Source organism: Miniopterus schreibersii, assembly GCF_964146895.1.
Source record: "Miniopterus schreibersii genome assembly, chromosome: 1".
NCBI classification, from domain to species: domain Eukaryota; kingdom Metazoa; phylum Chordata; class Mammalia; order Chiroptera; family Miniopteridae; genus Miniopterus; species Miniopterus schreibersii.
Genome location: NC_138101.1, coordinates 68,097,218 through 68,112,464, shown reverse-complemented (window position 1 = coordinate 68,112,464; position 15,247 = coordinate 68,097,218). Strand labels below are relative to the sequence as shown.

Here is a 15,247-nt window from a genome sequence, read left to right as displayed (position 1 = left end):
CCCAGATCTTATAGCTACCAGAGCTCCAATCTTCAATAAATGTAAATACTCCAGACTATCAATACCAGTAAAGTGAATTTCAACAGTATTCCAATAACAAAATATTTTCACATAACCCCAAAGCAATGAAAATAATACCTAAGTGGAACTCCCCCTTTAAAAACCCGTGTTGGGTTTTGAATCATTTTTTTTTAATGTTCAGTATACAGAAGAAAACAAACAAAATTTTTTGAGTATGTTTTGGTTCATAGTCCCTTCCTCTTCTGTGGATTATATTTAGCTGTAGCATCCAAATTCCCCAGAAATAATTATTTCTGTTCATAAAAACAATAATTCCAAAGATGGCCAGCTATCTGCTATAGATAGATATATTCAAAAGTACTTTTTCATGCTTCCTTCATGAGTGATACAGGAAAGCTATATTGGGATGAGGCTCATGATACTAAGAAAGATAATTATTTCATATCAAAATGTTTACATAGCTCTCTTTAATTTCATAAACTTCAATTGCATAAAGCCAATCTGCCTTTCATAGCTCTCCCCCAAATTTTCAGGAATATGGGGAAATATTGCTTATATTCCATTAAACTGCTTAATTGCTATGGCAACAAATGCATTTTAACATGATGCAATCAGAATGTCGACTCAAAAAAGATTTAATGTGAATCATCATCAAAATATCTTTTACAATGGAACTGATACCTCAGTACCATATTCATTAATGTTAGGCTCCCTAAATATGTGAAATTGATCCAAAACTAAATGCCCCAGAGGAAACCCAGGATGAGCCACATTAAAGGAAAAGGGAAAAATAAAACGTGGAAATAAAAGGTTAAAGATGGCCTAACCAAAAGATATACCCAAGTAAAAGGTGAAATCTCCAAGTGGTTTGTTTACTGACCTACACACTACTTCCATCAGCCATTTTAAGCGACTTTTTTAAATGTTAAAAAAAGTGTGGAAATGTTGCATTATTATTTGTCCTTGGGAAAATGCCATGGCCCTTTTAATGAGTGCTCACCATGTCCTTTATAAACCAAGAATAGAAACTCTGGCCTTCTCCCTAAAAATTTCAACCCAAAGATTCTAAATCACAAGCCTCCTTTCCTATGCTGTAAAAGCACAATTGCTTCTTCCTGTGAAACCGTAATTTTCAACGTATTTGTTCATCATATATATTTACGGCCTACATATTTACTAATCCTGTTACAATTCCATCAAAAAAGAGTAAAACCCACAAGACTGACATAGGCAATACTATATACTACTCAAATGAGTAAAAGGATAAAAAAATTTAGGAAAAAATATGGCAACATCATTCCGAGAAAAAAAAACAAGTGAGGGGGGAAATCAATGGCAGGGAAAATGGTCCCATATCAGTATTCTAACTTGCTATTGTGAATACCTCCTCATACTACAACAGCAATAGGGACCAAAACCAATTTCCTTTGTAGTGTCTCTACCCAGAATCTGAACATGTAGCAGGAACTTGAATATCTGCTTATGGTGAATAGCATCTTAAACCTTTAGTTCCTTTAAAAAAGTAAAATAAGAACAATCAGTAAAACTTTCAACATTCAATCTATATTGAATGAGAAAAATTAGTTTCTTCAGAAACGTCCTGAACTTCAGTTCTCACTTTGAACAGAGCTATTCCAACTTTAAGAGAATTGTAATCAATACTAAAATTTTGTAATCAATTAAGCATTACAATTAGAGAAACTGCTTTACTAACACACAAAAGGAAAATACAATAAAAGGAGCTGATGTTCTTGTATATACAAGGCAAATATTTTGGCAGGGGTATGTTTATAGATAACGTTAAAGTATTGCTTCACTAGCCTATGTTTGTAAAACTCAATTATAAATGTAAACAAATCATTTTCTACATGAAAACTACTGGGTTTAAGCTTTAGTTGTTCATTTTAACTTCAAAAATAGTTCTGATTTAATAAACACAGCTGTAAATAACTTAAAATAAAATACTTTATTGTAAAAATTCAAATATGCTTCACGTGAAAATTGTCCATTTAATAAGCAACCATAGTTCCAAACATTATACAAAACATTAAAACACTTGTTCAAATTCTTTTGAACAGAAGTGCCTCTTCTGTTGCACTGATGTTTGTATGACGTTGACATCTGAGTGCCACTGTCACACAGTAACCAGTTCTTCAAGACTTGCTCAAGAAACACATTGCTGATCCATAGAAGTGACCATCAGGTTAATGCAGAAATCAACTGGTGAAGTTCCTGTCAACTGTTACACTTAATGTCCTCTCCCTGATTAAAAGAAAAGGAAAGTATTAAAGGTATAGAAATTCATTTTTAAAAGCACCATTACCCAAATCTCGAGTTTAAAATCACCATTAGTCCTTGTGATGTTTAGCAAACCTACTTTACAAAATTTAACTGTCACTCATATTACACCTTTTTATATTTCCAATTAAAAAATACCAGCAAAATAAATTAGAAGTAGGTGATAAAATTCAAAAGGAAAAGCAAGGAAGAATGATATAAAATAAAGCTATAAATTAGACTAAAGCAAAAAACACCATGGTGTTATAAAGAATTGCTGGCAAACAGAAAACTAAATAAAAAATTTGAAATGGTAGACAGATAATAACAATCCTAGAGATTCGGTCATTTAAAGATTTTTTTCACTCTTACCTCGGAAACCACCGCCCCCTCCTCTTCCTCCTCTGAAGCCTCCACCTCTGCCTCCTCCTCTTCCACCTCTAAAACCACCTGAATACAAAGGAAGTATTAAATGACAGCAGCCTATCACAGTCTGGTAAGCCTACAAACATCACGACAATTCCTACAATCACAAAGAAAAATAGATTCACAAATGTATCCTGCAGAATTTTTTAAAAGAAAAAAATGGGAAAACTGCAGAAGTTTCTCAAATGAGTAGCAGGCTAAAACCCTAGACTACAACTTTATAAACAAATATTCTGTTTTAATGAATTAGAAAAACTTGTTAAAGTTTGACTTTGCATCGCTTCTGGGCCTTTTGGCTAAGATCAAGTGTAAAGTTTGACTTTGCCCTATTGCTAAATGTACGAGCATCTTAGCTTTTGGACATGGTAAATACTTTTTTGACTGAACAAATGCTTTCCATCCTAAAAACAAAGGTTTTCATCTAAGCATGCTACAATAAACACATCCTTTAAGGTTAACTGAGCTGCCTGTGGACCATCAAGGATACTCTCATGTCAATGAGCCCTGAAATTTAAAATTTTTAAAGCTTTTTTCTATTATCCAACACATACTGGCTTCCTATTTCAGTCTTTCTTACTTATTTTGGGGGCTTACCTTGTAAAAAATGATGAATTAGAAAAAGAGAAATTATAGGAAGTCCTAGCCACAACAGATAAGAAGAAACAAAAGGCATCCAAATTGGAAAGGAAAAAGTAAAACTGTCATTATTTGCAGATGACATTATAGAGAGTCCTAAAGAGTCCACCAAAAAACTATTAGAACTGATAAATGAATTCAGTAAAGTAGCAGGATACAAAATTAAAACTCAAATCAGCTGCATTTTTATACACCAATAATGAACTATAAGGAAGAGAAATTAAGAAAACAATCCCATTTACAATTGCACTTTTAAAAAAAATACCTAGGAATATATTTAACCAAGGAGGTAAAAAACTTTTACTTGGAAAATTGTAAGACATTGAAGAAAGAAACTGAAGTTACAAATAAATGGAAGCATATACCATGTTCATGGATAGGAAGAATTAACTAACACTGAACTCAAAGCAATTAATTTACTGATAATGGTCTTTGACATGACATCAGATTTTATTTCTGGGCTGCCAATTGTTTAATTAGGGCAAATTAGTAAGCCTCCATTTCCTCATCCACAAAATAAGGATATCATCTATCTTGTAAAATTTTGCTGAATATTAAAAGAATATACATAGATATTGAGAATACATGAGCAGCTCCCAGTATATAATCAATACTCAAACTAAAATTCAGTTATGATAATCTTATACTTTATAAGATGCCCAATAAAACATGAATAACTTAGATGAAACCCTCAAAATTATACTTTATTAGATTTTTTCTTTTTAAATAAGTCAATAAAATTAAGTATTACTACTATGGCAAAGTGCCAAGATTTGAAGCTAGCTTTAATAAAAAAATAAACACTAGGGAGGTTTGCCTATGTACAAAATCTAATTGTACTATATGAATTGGCTGCGACTTTGAAATCTCATCAGAAATTTTCTCCTGCAAGTAACTTACCGCCTCTGCCACCTCTGCCACCTATTCCTCCTCTGGCTCCTCCTCGACCGCCCCTGCCACCGCCTCTTGGAGGTCCCTTCTCACCTGGAGGTCGAGGTAAAAACCTCTGCAGTGGTAGCAGCTTATATGGGTCTATATAAAACTGGAAGTAAAATAGAAACAATTAGTGTGATGGCCTGGAGGTAGTATAGTATAATCATTAAGAACCTACACTTGGATTCAAAACTGCCTGGGTTCAAATCCCTACTCTATCACATACTATTGTGTAGCCCTGGGCAAGGATTTAGTTTCTTTGTACCCAAGTTTTTTGATCTGTAAAATCAAGATAATAAAGTACCTACCTCACATAGTCCTTGTGAGGATCAATAGTAATATACATAAAGCACTTAAACTTTGGCACATAATAAGCATAGCATGCACAGAAATAGAAACCAAGACCTATTCAATTTCATTTCTCCTTAGAAATAGTTAATGCCTTCCAAAAATTAACTCCATTGTAACTCAACAGAACTGCCATAAGAAAAATGAAACTATTAAAAATTTAGCATTAAAATCCAAAATAAAACACTGACATACTAGCTATTTCAAGACTTTAATGAAGGATCCATAACTTTTTACTGAACATAAAGTAATGGAAGATCTGTAGAAACTAAACCCACTCTATATTTAGGGTTAAAAAATATTTTTCGCAATGAAATATAATGGGGTATATTTCACAATTTTACACAAAACACACAAGACCTTCAAAACTATAATGTATTACAGTAAGATGTCTGAATCCCTCTTTAGATATCACTTTATCGCTTTTCTTCCTTTCAGAGCCCATCCTATCAAAAATACTAAGTCTGCACTGCCCAACATGCCAACTACCAGACACATGTGGCTATTTAGATTTTAATTAATTAACAATTAAAAATTCAGTTCCTGAGTCACACTCACCATATTTCAGGTGCTCAAAAACAACAAATGGCTAGTGGCTACTGTACTGCAGGAATTTCCATCACAGAAAATTCTACAGGACAGCATTGGTCTGGAGAGCATTGTAATAACCCAGGCTGGGTAAGGAGGGCTTGAACCTGAACAGTGAATCTAAAAATGGGGAGAGGTAAAATGTACCAATTTAGCACCTGTAATAAAAAAAACACTAAATAAATCCTCAAATAAATAATGCTGTTAGAAAAGGCAGGCATCCAGATCACATTTAAATGGCTGTTATAGGAAAGTTGTTTTTCTCAGGTAGCCAAATGAGAAGCCTGGCTCTTAGGTCCACCCAAAGCAGTACAATTTCACAGTGGGTACTTATCAGGGTTTCTACAACCAGGTGCCATATTCTAGCAACAAGGCACAGTCCAAATCTCATCTCCTATTCTGGGCTGGCTTCTGGGCCCATCACTCCATCAGCTCCATGACTTGTTGGCCTTCATGTTGCTAAATACAATAAACACTTTGCAACAGCATTTTGCCATAGCTGAGCACTTATTCTTGGAAACACTGTGTTCCCTTGACTTTTGAGATGCCACTTTTATGAAACTCCTGTTTTGCCTTCTTTCTTAGCAGCTCCTTCTGAGTCTCCACTAACAGATACATTAAATTTAGGAGCTGCCCCAAAGCTCTTTCCTCTCATTCCTTCCTAGACTATATCATACTGTCTGTACAATGACAACTTCCCAATTCTATCTCTAGCACACTCTTCCTGTGAGCACCTATGTATCTCACAAATGCCTCAAACTCATTACTTCTAAAACTGAACACATCCTCCTCCCCCAACTCCCTTCCTCTCCAGTGTTGCCCATTTTAGTGAATGGTGGCACCAGCCACAAAGACATTGGGATCAGACATCTGAAAGACGGAAGCATTTTTTACTTCAATTTCAACAGCTCATAATTACCAAGACCTATCAACTCTACTTCCTATCTCTTTTTAATTTTTTTTTTTTTTTTTTCAGAGAGAGAGGAAGGAAGAGGGAGAGTGAGAGTGAGAAACATCAATGATGAGTGAGTCATTGACTGGCTGTCTCCTGCATGCCCATGCCCCATCCACCCCCTCACTGGGGATTGAGCCTGCAATCCAGGCAGGTGCCCTGACCGGGTATCGAACTACAATCTCCTGGATCATAGGTCGATGCTTAACTGCTGAGCCACGCCGACCAGGCTCTCTCTCATACATCCATCTTTCTCCATTTCCACTGTCACTGCCCTAGTCCAAAATATCTCTTCCAGGACTAATGCAGCAGCCTCCAACCTGTCCCCCTCACATAGAGTACTGACCCCTTCCCAGGGACCTCTTTTACTTTTCCAGTGCTTTTAAGTATAAATTTAGCCATATTTTTCCTAATATTTAAAAACAAACCAAAGCTGAAGTCTAAACTCTTTCCCATGACTTGAAGACCTTAGGTAATCTAGCCCTTGCCTACCTCTAGTCTTAATTTACAACTTTCTCACTCCTAAATGTTCTCTGTCCAAGCTACACCTCTGCCTTTTTCGGATCCTTCAAGTGGCTTACTGTCTCAGAGACTTGCACATACTGTTCTCTTTACTTGCAATGCACTCCCTTCTCCTCCTTTTTGATTAGCACAGTGGTTCCCAAGTGCCAGCCTAACTACATCAGTCATCCAGGAGCATTCCCTTTTACAGCAGAGTCCTGGTCCCTATCGAAGACATACTGGGTCAAATTTCTAGGAGAGCAACCCAGAAACACATCTTCTTAAAAGCACCCCATCATTCTGATGGGAAGCCAGGTTTGGGAATAACTGCTAGTCAACTTTCAGGTCTCAGCTTTAAGCTCACTTCCTCAGAAAGCCAATACACTAAATTTGGCCCCACTACGAATATTTTCATAGCTACCTGTATTTCTCTTGCACATACTTAATAATCTAACTTCTCCCAAATAATACGAGTTTTATAATGTAATTTTTTGTTTAGAATGTTTGGTCATGCAAGGCTTTTCAATAAGAGTTTTACATAAACTATAAAACATACTCTAGCAGTTACAGATTTTGCTAATATGAGCAAGGAATACTTTCTGAAAGCCTGTATTAAATAAAGACAAGTAAGTTCAATGTTTGAAGTACAGAATTACTCAGTTTAAGAGCTTCACTGGTGATGGATGTACTGAGGGAATCTCAAGTGCCCTAAACAGGACTGCCCTGAGGTAGGTCATTACTTATAAAACCAAGGAGCCTCGTACCATGAGCTTGACTCACCTTCTGTAGTTTTTTAAAGGACGATGCCTTCATGTTTTCTGACAATTTAACTGAAAAATACTATTAATTTTATTAAGGAAAAAGCAATTAAGATAAAAAAGGTAACCTTCTAAATTCATGTGTAATTTTAAAAACAAGGTTAGAATATATGTGGAAATGTTTAGGAAAACGGAAATTAATATTTTGTTCTAAAACTTCCAGTTCTACCATACCACTCCAGTGGCACCATCATGTCCAAAGCAAAGTACCTCGATACTGCAGCACTTATCCAAATGGCAATCATTTCTAAAACCTTCCCAAAATTACCTATCCCTACAATACAGAGGTGCGCAAAGTGGGTTTACAGCTGTGAGTATGCAAAACACAGTTTATTCTTGTATTATTATTTATTAATTACTGTATTTTCCATACAAACTGTAAACCTCCTTTTGCCCACCCCTGTCTATATAGAAATACATTCTCCTCTCTTGATTACCCTTTATGGTCTGAAGCAACAAGTTTAACTTAATTCTTAGCTCCATAAAAAGCAAATAGTAACCTTTCAATGAGATCACTACATCTTCCAATTAAAAAGGATACAAAATCTCTAAGTTGTCCAAATATTTCATCCACTTTTCCAATTTGTTCTTTGTTTTCTAAATACACTGGAGCATTGAAATAAGGCACCTTATTTTCATCTGTGGTACATTTACAAACTATGTCATCTTCACAGGGATGCAGGAACTCTCCTAATACTGAAATAGGCCAAGAAAACATTAAAATATAAAACAATTTCAAATTATATTTACCAACCTCTTCTGGAAGCTTTCTTCTTGGCTACCTGGGATTTCACCATATCTGTTCTTCTGAGGCACGAAAGCCTTCCGGAGTTGGTATATCAATCCACACATACTAGCAATGTGACCTGGAGTCAGGGTCTCATCTTCTCCTTGCCTCAGTGTCCTCATCTTTAACATAGGGCTAATAACAGTTTCCAACACTTACCACATAGTATTGTGAATATTAAGTGCAATATTAAATGTCAACTGCTTAGAAAAGTGCCTGGCACACTGAGACCCCCTCAACCTAGAACAGTGATTCTATTACAATAGTAAGTATTATTATTTGATTAAACACTATGTTGCATTTTACTCTCTATTCTTCTTTCTCCCCAACCCCTAACTGTAAAATCAGTCTTAGTTATTGTCTTTTCTTCCTCCCCTTTTATACCTTCCCACTACTACCTCTTCACCAGCGACTCCTCAATCTTTTCCAGAAAAGTGTGAAATCTCAAAATAACTGCCTTTATTTCTAATTGACGGTCACCCCAAACTAAAATACTCATCACATCGCTGCAAAACCAGCTCTCCATCTCTATCAACCAGGCTCGAAACCTGGAACCTTTTAACAATTCCCAGTATTAGCCAAGTTCTACTGAGTAGTTTCCATTGAAATCTCTCTCCCATTTAACCCTTCCTCTTTCTTCTCACTTCCACCCTGCTCTCAAGGCTTCCCTCATGGGTGGACTGCTGAAATGGCTTCTGGGCTAGGACCTCTGACTCTAGCCAAACCATCCTGCATACTGACCCAACCTATTCTTCATATTAGACTGTATTCACTATCAAATCTCTGTCTCACTTCCCATGACTTCCATCCCACCTCATCAATAATTACTCCAAAACTCCTCTAATTTGGTCTTTTTCTTAACTCCTCCCCTCTGTAGTTTCCCTTCCGAGCGGTATTTTTTTCTCACTTCTGGGCTTTGGAGTCAGAAAACTTGCTTTGTATCTCAAGTGTATCATTTGCTGATTGATCACTTATTCCTAACTATGGCCCTAGAAAAAGAAACAGCTCTGAATCACAGTTTTCTCACCTGTAAAATGGGGACAATAGGGATAAGCATAAAATATTACCTATTTAATGCCCTCCTTTCAGCCCAAGCTCAAGTTCCACCTCCATGATGCATTCTAAGTGTCTAAGTGTCTTTCAGCTTGCTTAATCTCCCCCTTACATGCTAGGGCATGATTTTAAGTCAGTTTACAGCATCTTCACAGACTTTACTCCGCAACCAAGCAGCAACCTCCGTATTTTGTTGCTGTATCTAATTTACAGCACCTGACTCCCAAACTTACTAACACCACAAACCCACAACCTCCGCGCCCCACCCCCACACTCCCACCCCCAAGTAGGCTAAGCTTTGAAACCGACATACACACTACGTGTTCTGGAGGCCCCTGGTCTTGGCCTTTGTTAAAGCCGCCGCGGCCACCCCCACGTCCAAATCCTCCTCTGCCGCCGCCGCCTCTGAAGTTGCCTCCGCCGCCTCTGAAGTTGCCGCCACCTCCCCCTCGGAAGTGGTTGTTGTTGCTGCCGCCGCCGCCACGACTGAAGCCGCCACCTCCACCACCTCGATTAAAGCCTCCACGACCTCCGCCTCGAAAAGACATGCTCGCCCCCACCTGGTGAGGAAAACAGAGCGTGCCTTTTGGTCGCCGCGGCCTCTGGGTGCGCCCACTAACCCTGCGGGGCCTGGGTCAGCACACCATACAAGGGGACAGTAACAACAGCAGCGCTGCGCCTAACCCACCCCAGGCCGCGGGGGCGAACCCGACCCTCACCAGCCTCGCCGCCGTCGGTGCCTGCCTCCTCCCCCTGCGCGCTGCACGGTCTTCACACCACCGTCCCTCCCTCCCTCCCCGCCCCCGCCCGCAGCCCGGTTCTGCGTGCAGCCCTCCCAGATGCTCCCGCTCCCGCCGCCACTCACCCGCTCCACGTGCGCCGCGGGCCGGGCGCGCACACCCACCGCCCGGCACTTCCGCCGCACGCGATGCTCCGCGGCCGCCGCACCGGCACAAAGCGGCGGGGGGGAAAGACCAGGAGCTCCAATAACTGGTTTACAAAAAACAACAACAACAAAAACTCACCCGCAGAACCAACGATGCTGTCAACTTTCCAAAACAGCCTTCAGCGCGGGAAGGGGAGCAACGGTATCTAACGTCAAGAGCTCCTTTACGACAGTCGCCTCAACCTGCCTACCGACAAGCCGAGGAAGTGACGTATAACAGCGGCGCCGTTGCGGCCGACGTTCCAGGAAGTGTCGCCGCGGTGCTGCTCCTCCAGACGCGTAGGGAGGGAGCCCTGCCCCTCTCCCGGCGGCCCGGTGGGTCTCCGGCGGGTGCCGCTGGCCTCGCTTGGTCCTTGCGTTTCAGGCTGTGCGGTGGTCCCCCGCTCGCCAGTTCGCGGCCAGCTCCAGCCCGCACCTCTGGGGAGCTCTGAGCCGCGCTCTGCCCAGGCGGGGACCGGGTCGCGGCGGAACCCAGTGGGAGGGCTTGCCTGCTTTCTTTCGAGTTGCTTTTTCCTTCTTTTTTTAAATTTGACACAGTTGACCACCTCTGCAAGAGGGTTGGGGTTGGTACCTGTTACATAGGGTTATTTTGACTTTGAGAGAACTTCGTAAATTTCACTATGGAAAAATATTAGGAATCACGATATGCTTTCTACACTAAAGTATAAGCTGCTTGAGAAAGCACCGAACAGTCCTACATGTAAGAAGTAATTTGATAAATTTACTTTAAATTCTATACATCATACAGAGGTAGAATTATTCATAACTCATCTGCTCTATTTTGCCTTGTATCGTTTAATAGTTACTTACATTGTGTTTCTCCATTTGGTGTTGCATTTATCTCCAACTCAGTGTGATGAAACCATTGGACTTTCATGGGGCCTTCAAAATTACGTGGTTCCCCTTTATTTTATATAAAAGGACCTGACATTCAGAGAAGCAAAGTAACTTCTCCAGCTAATTAGAGGGGCACCCTAGAACTTTGGATTCTCACAGGCCTCAGTCCCCCCTCCTCTTCCACTTCCCAAATTGTTCATTCCAGCTTTCAATTTGTTCTTATGGTAGCATCGTACTCTTGGTTTCTGAATCCTTTGACTCAGACCTTTGAGCACTCTCCTTCTCTACCATTATCATCAACATCCCTACCCCAGCCTTGGTCTCCTTTTTCCAAAGCTATCAATTTCTGTTCATTCCATATAAGGCAGGTTTTTGTACTGTCATTACAGGCCTCCTGTTGTCACTACCACACTTTCTTGTGTTATTCCTACCCTAAATCACGCAGTCTACAAGAATTCAATGCTACAGAAATAACTGCAGTGAACTACAACCACCGCTCACATTCTGAGCATCTTTGTTGCCTCAAAAAATACTTCCAGGCTGGAAGTATTGCTTAGCAGTTGCACATGGACCCATGAAACTGGAGATCATGGTTCCATTCCCCACCAAGGCACATGCCCAGGTTGTGGGCTCAATCCCCAGTAGGGAGCGTACAAGAGGCAATCAATGATTCTCTCTCATCGTTGTTTCTCTCCTCTCCCTGCCTCTCTGAAATCAATAAAAACATGTTTTAAACTGAAAATAAATAGTTCCAGGCTTAAGTTTTCTTCCTCCCATCTGAACTGCATGTGATGACAACTGACCTTACTAAAACAGTTTCCTCATTCCATAGCCATCCTCAGGACCCCGAATAGCTCCCCATTTCTTTTAGCAACAAATCCAAAGTAAAATCTATCGATTAGGCCTATATAATTACTGTACACCTTCACTCTGCCCCATCAGGCCAACATTATTGCTGTGTTTCTCTTTCTCTACTGTTAAGGAACACTTCCTGCTTGGAAAAGCTCCATTTCCAATTCACTGGAATCTTTTTATCCTGGAGGAATCCTTGAAATAATTTTCATGTCTCAAACCCGTGTGTGTGTGTGTGTGTATATATATATATATATATACACACACACATATATATGAGTAGCAAGTTGTAGACATAATGACCCAATAATAATTGTCAATGCTTTTTTTAACTGATGAAATACATGTAACATAAACTTTATCAATCATTTTTAAGCCTATAGTTCAGTGGTTCACTTTGTGCAATTCAGTGCTCTTTTGAGTAGAGAATGTTCTCTGAATCTGTTCATTTTTGTTCTGTTTATTATCCTTCTCTGTAGTTTTCCCCTCCTAGCAAAAGATATCAAGTCTGGTGCAAATCAAGTGGGAGAGGAAACTTCAGTTTTTCATTTGATTTAGTAAAGGTTGCAAATTGATTTTAGTGAATGCTAACTCTTTTTATAGGCCTATACATGTATAAAAGTTATTTTGAAATTAGAAATAATGAAATTTACCTATTTAGTATGAAATCGTTGCTTGTCTTTTGCTGTGTATATGCTCAGTTCTGAGCCGATCTTAAGACTGGCATACATATATTTCATTTGCAACCAAAATGAGATGATTTCTGTCTTAATACTCATTAGACAAGAAAAGGCTTATTCACACAAGAAGTTGAAAAGTACAGTAAAATGTTTATTACTTTCCTATGAATGGCAAAATGTCCTTTTTTCGCAAAAATCCAGAACTCGTAGAAGTACAAATCAGTAAATTTCATCTTACGTTTATAATTATCAACTCACAAAGTTCTTCCTCCTCTTTCAAAGTCAGGTGCTTGATTGAAAAGAAGATTCAGAGAAAGGAGCCCTCATTCAGCGACATACTTGTGTTGAACTGGAGGGAAGATACTGTTCAGTTTTGTTCTGCAATTTCCCCAGGTGATTTGGTCTCAACTTGACACTTAAGACTTCCTCACTCTGAAGTACAAGCAGCAGTAGAAATATTTCAGGATTTCTTTTTGCCATAGGATTTTTCCAAAGATTCTATTTCTGTTTAAAACCAAGAATCTTGTCACTCAAAATCAAAATATTTTCTCTAGGCCCTTCAAGATGCTTGTTCAGCTAGTTCATGTGATGAAAAATGTTTCCGAAATATGCAAGTTTCTACAGCTTGCCGTTCATGATCTTCAGAGCATTTGGCAAAATCTAGCCTACTATTTTCTTGGAAGTATTCCTACAGTTTACTTTTCTAACTCAAACATCCTGTTAAGAACCAAAAATCTGTGTTTCTGTTACTATGTAACAAATTACCCAACACTTAGTGGCTTAAAACAATAAACATTGTCTTGCACACTCTCTGCAGGTCAGAAATTCAGGAGCAGCTTGCCTTAATGGTTCTGGTTTAGGGTCTTTTGTGTGGTTGCGATCAAAATGTGGACTAGACTGCAGCAGTTGCCTAAAAGCACAACTGGATATGGAGGATCAATTTCTGAGGTGGCTCACTCATGTGCTGAGCAAGCTAATCCTGTCTCTTGCCAAGAGGACTCAGTTGACCCTTGCCACACGGGCCTGTTTACAGAGTGCTTAAGCATTCTCATGACATGGTAGCTGGCTTCCCTAAGAACGAACAATCCCCTAAGCCATGAGATTTTATGCACGTGGCAGGGGTTTTATGCGGTCTTTGACAAGGTTTCCACATAGTTTAGTGAACTGGCCTTTGATTAGTTTAGCCATTTTTGTAGCATCACCCAGAATTTTTTTCGTTTCAGCTCCAAAAATGTCTGACACCAGCACTTCTCTGGGAGGAGAACAGTATGTTGTGAGTACATCAGAATTTTCTTTTTCTTAGGGAACAATGCTGAAGTCATTGATGTACCATCAGTGTAGGTGCCAACACTCTTCCTCCAAAATGTGCCTTTGTTTCCAATATGAAGACAAAACAGTAAATGTATCTTGACCTTAGGCAGCATTTTATTTTCATGGGAAAAATTTTTTAATTTCACCACAATTTACATATGTTGCAAATGCTACCATGTGACATTTGTTATTGAAATCTATTGATTCATCAATGTGGATTAAAAGTTGTTTTTTAGTTTATTACACAAAATCTCTTCAACATCATGTGACATGTCATCAATCACATCAATTTGTCAAACTTCCAGAGTGAAACCTTTTTCGTTTCTTATATTATGTATTTTACTCTCTATAAACTTACATACCAGAATTGGGAGGCTCTTACCAAGTGTGGGCCTTTTTCAGTCAGAAAGTTCTGCTACTTCACTTGCTTTTTTCACCTTTTTACTGAAGGTGACTGACTTTTTTAGAACAAATTTTACTCTGGGATTTCAAAGGCTATTTAAAATTATTTGCTCCTGCAATGTGATTTGTAGTTGTCTTTTCAATTTTGCTGGCAGCATTGCTGCATTCATAAGTTGTGATTCTTCATTATTTATTAGAATTACCTAGGCCTAGAACTCTCTCCCATCTACCACTTCATCTCCAAAAATCACCACATTGACCCTAGCCAGTTTTGCTCAGTGGTTAGAGCGTATGCCTGCAGACTGAAGGGTTCTGGGTTTGATTCCAGGCCAGGGCACGTACCTAGGTTGCAGGCCCTGGTTGGAGTGCATGCTGGAGGCACCCAATCGATGTGTCTCTCACATCGATGTTTCTGTCTCTCCTTTCCACTCTCTCTGAAAAGCAGTGGGAAAAAATATCCTCGAGAGAGGATTAAAAAATTAAAAATCACCACATTGGACTCTTAAGTCATATTTGTAAAACAGGTGCTAACAAACTGTAAAGCAAGCAAACAAAAAAGGAAACCACAAAAGAATGAAATCTTTAAAAATACAATTCACTTTTAACCTATAAGCTCCATGTTTTGCAATATTTACAACATGATAAAGCGACAGGGAGGCATCTGAGTAATAGTATTTACAAAGCGTTTCCTTAGAAATAAGAGTTACCCCTTGATTTGGTATCATATCAGGAAAGCTTGTTTGCTCTCAGTTGGCTGTAGGTAAAGGGAGGCTGGGGGAGGACAGGAGATAGAGTTCAAGGGAAGAGGCTGATGCCATCACCCTATCATCCCTCCCTCAGTACAATTCAGCACTCGCCCATTACCAACAACCTTCCTTC

The 15,247-nt window shown here is 39.2% G+C and overlaps 1 protein-coding gene and 1 long non-coding RNA gene across 4 annotated transcripts; one reads left to right on the top strand and one right to left on the bottom strand.

Annotated features, from left to right (window-relative positions):
* Positions 1–1,968: 1,968 nt before the first annotated feature.
* GAR1 (GAR1 ribonucleoprotein) lies at positions 1,969–10,475 on the bottom strand. 2 transcript variants are annotated; one of them, XM_081116148.1, is made up of 7 exons: positions 10,366–10,475; positions 9,654–9,900; positions 8,042–8,196; positions 7,463–7,522; positions 4,261–4,402; positions 2,671–2,748; positions 1,969–2,283 (listed from the first exon to the last, which is right to left on the bottom strand). In XM_081116148.1, exons 2-7 carry the CDS (start codon positions 9,886–9,888, stop codon positions 2,270–2,272), a joined length of 684 nt encoding a protein of 227 aa, XP_080972274.1. In that variant the 5' UTR covers positions 9,889–9,900; positions 10,366–10,475; the 3' UTR covers positions 1,969–2,269. The 2 variants fall into 2 exon arrangements, with proteins under 2 accessions (XP_080972274.1, XP_080972275.1); XM_081116149.1 differs by having other exon boundaries at positions 10,206–10,471.
* Positions 10,476–10,513: 38 nt separating this feature from the next.
* On the top strand, positions 10,514–14,916 carry LOC308546789. 2 transcript variants are annotated; one of them, XR_013997395.1, is made up of 3 exons: positions 10,514–10,601; positions 12,942–13,048; positions 13,879–14,916. It is a non-coding gene; the product is annotated as an uncharacterized lncRNA (long non-coding RNA). The 2 variants fall into 2 exon arrangements; XR_013997396.1 differs by having other exon boundaries at positions 10,526–10,601; positions 12,938–13,048.
* The last annotated feature ends 331 nt before the right edge of the window (positions 14,917–15,247 follow it).

Coding starts and splice junctions, on each gene's coding strand:
- GAR1 (XM_081116148.1), bottom strand. CDS start 9,888: ATGTCTTTTCGAGGCGGAGGTCGTGGAGGCTTTAATCGAGGTGGTGGA. Junction 7,523..8,041: donor TTGGACAACTTAGAGATTTT/GTATCCTTTTTA, acceptor TAAAATTAATAG/TATTTTTCAGTTAAATTGTC. Junction 2,749..4,260: donor TGGCAGAGGTGGCAGAGGCG/GTAAGTTACTTG, acceptor CTTTGTATTCAG/GTGGTTTTAGAGGTGGAAGA.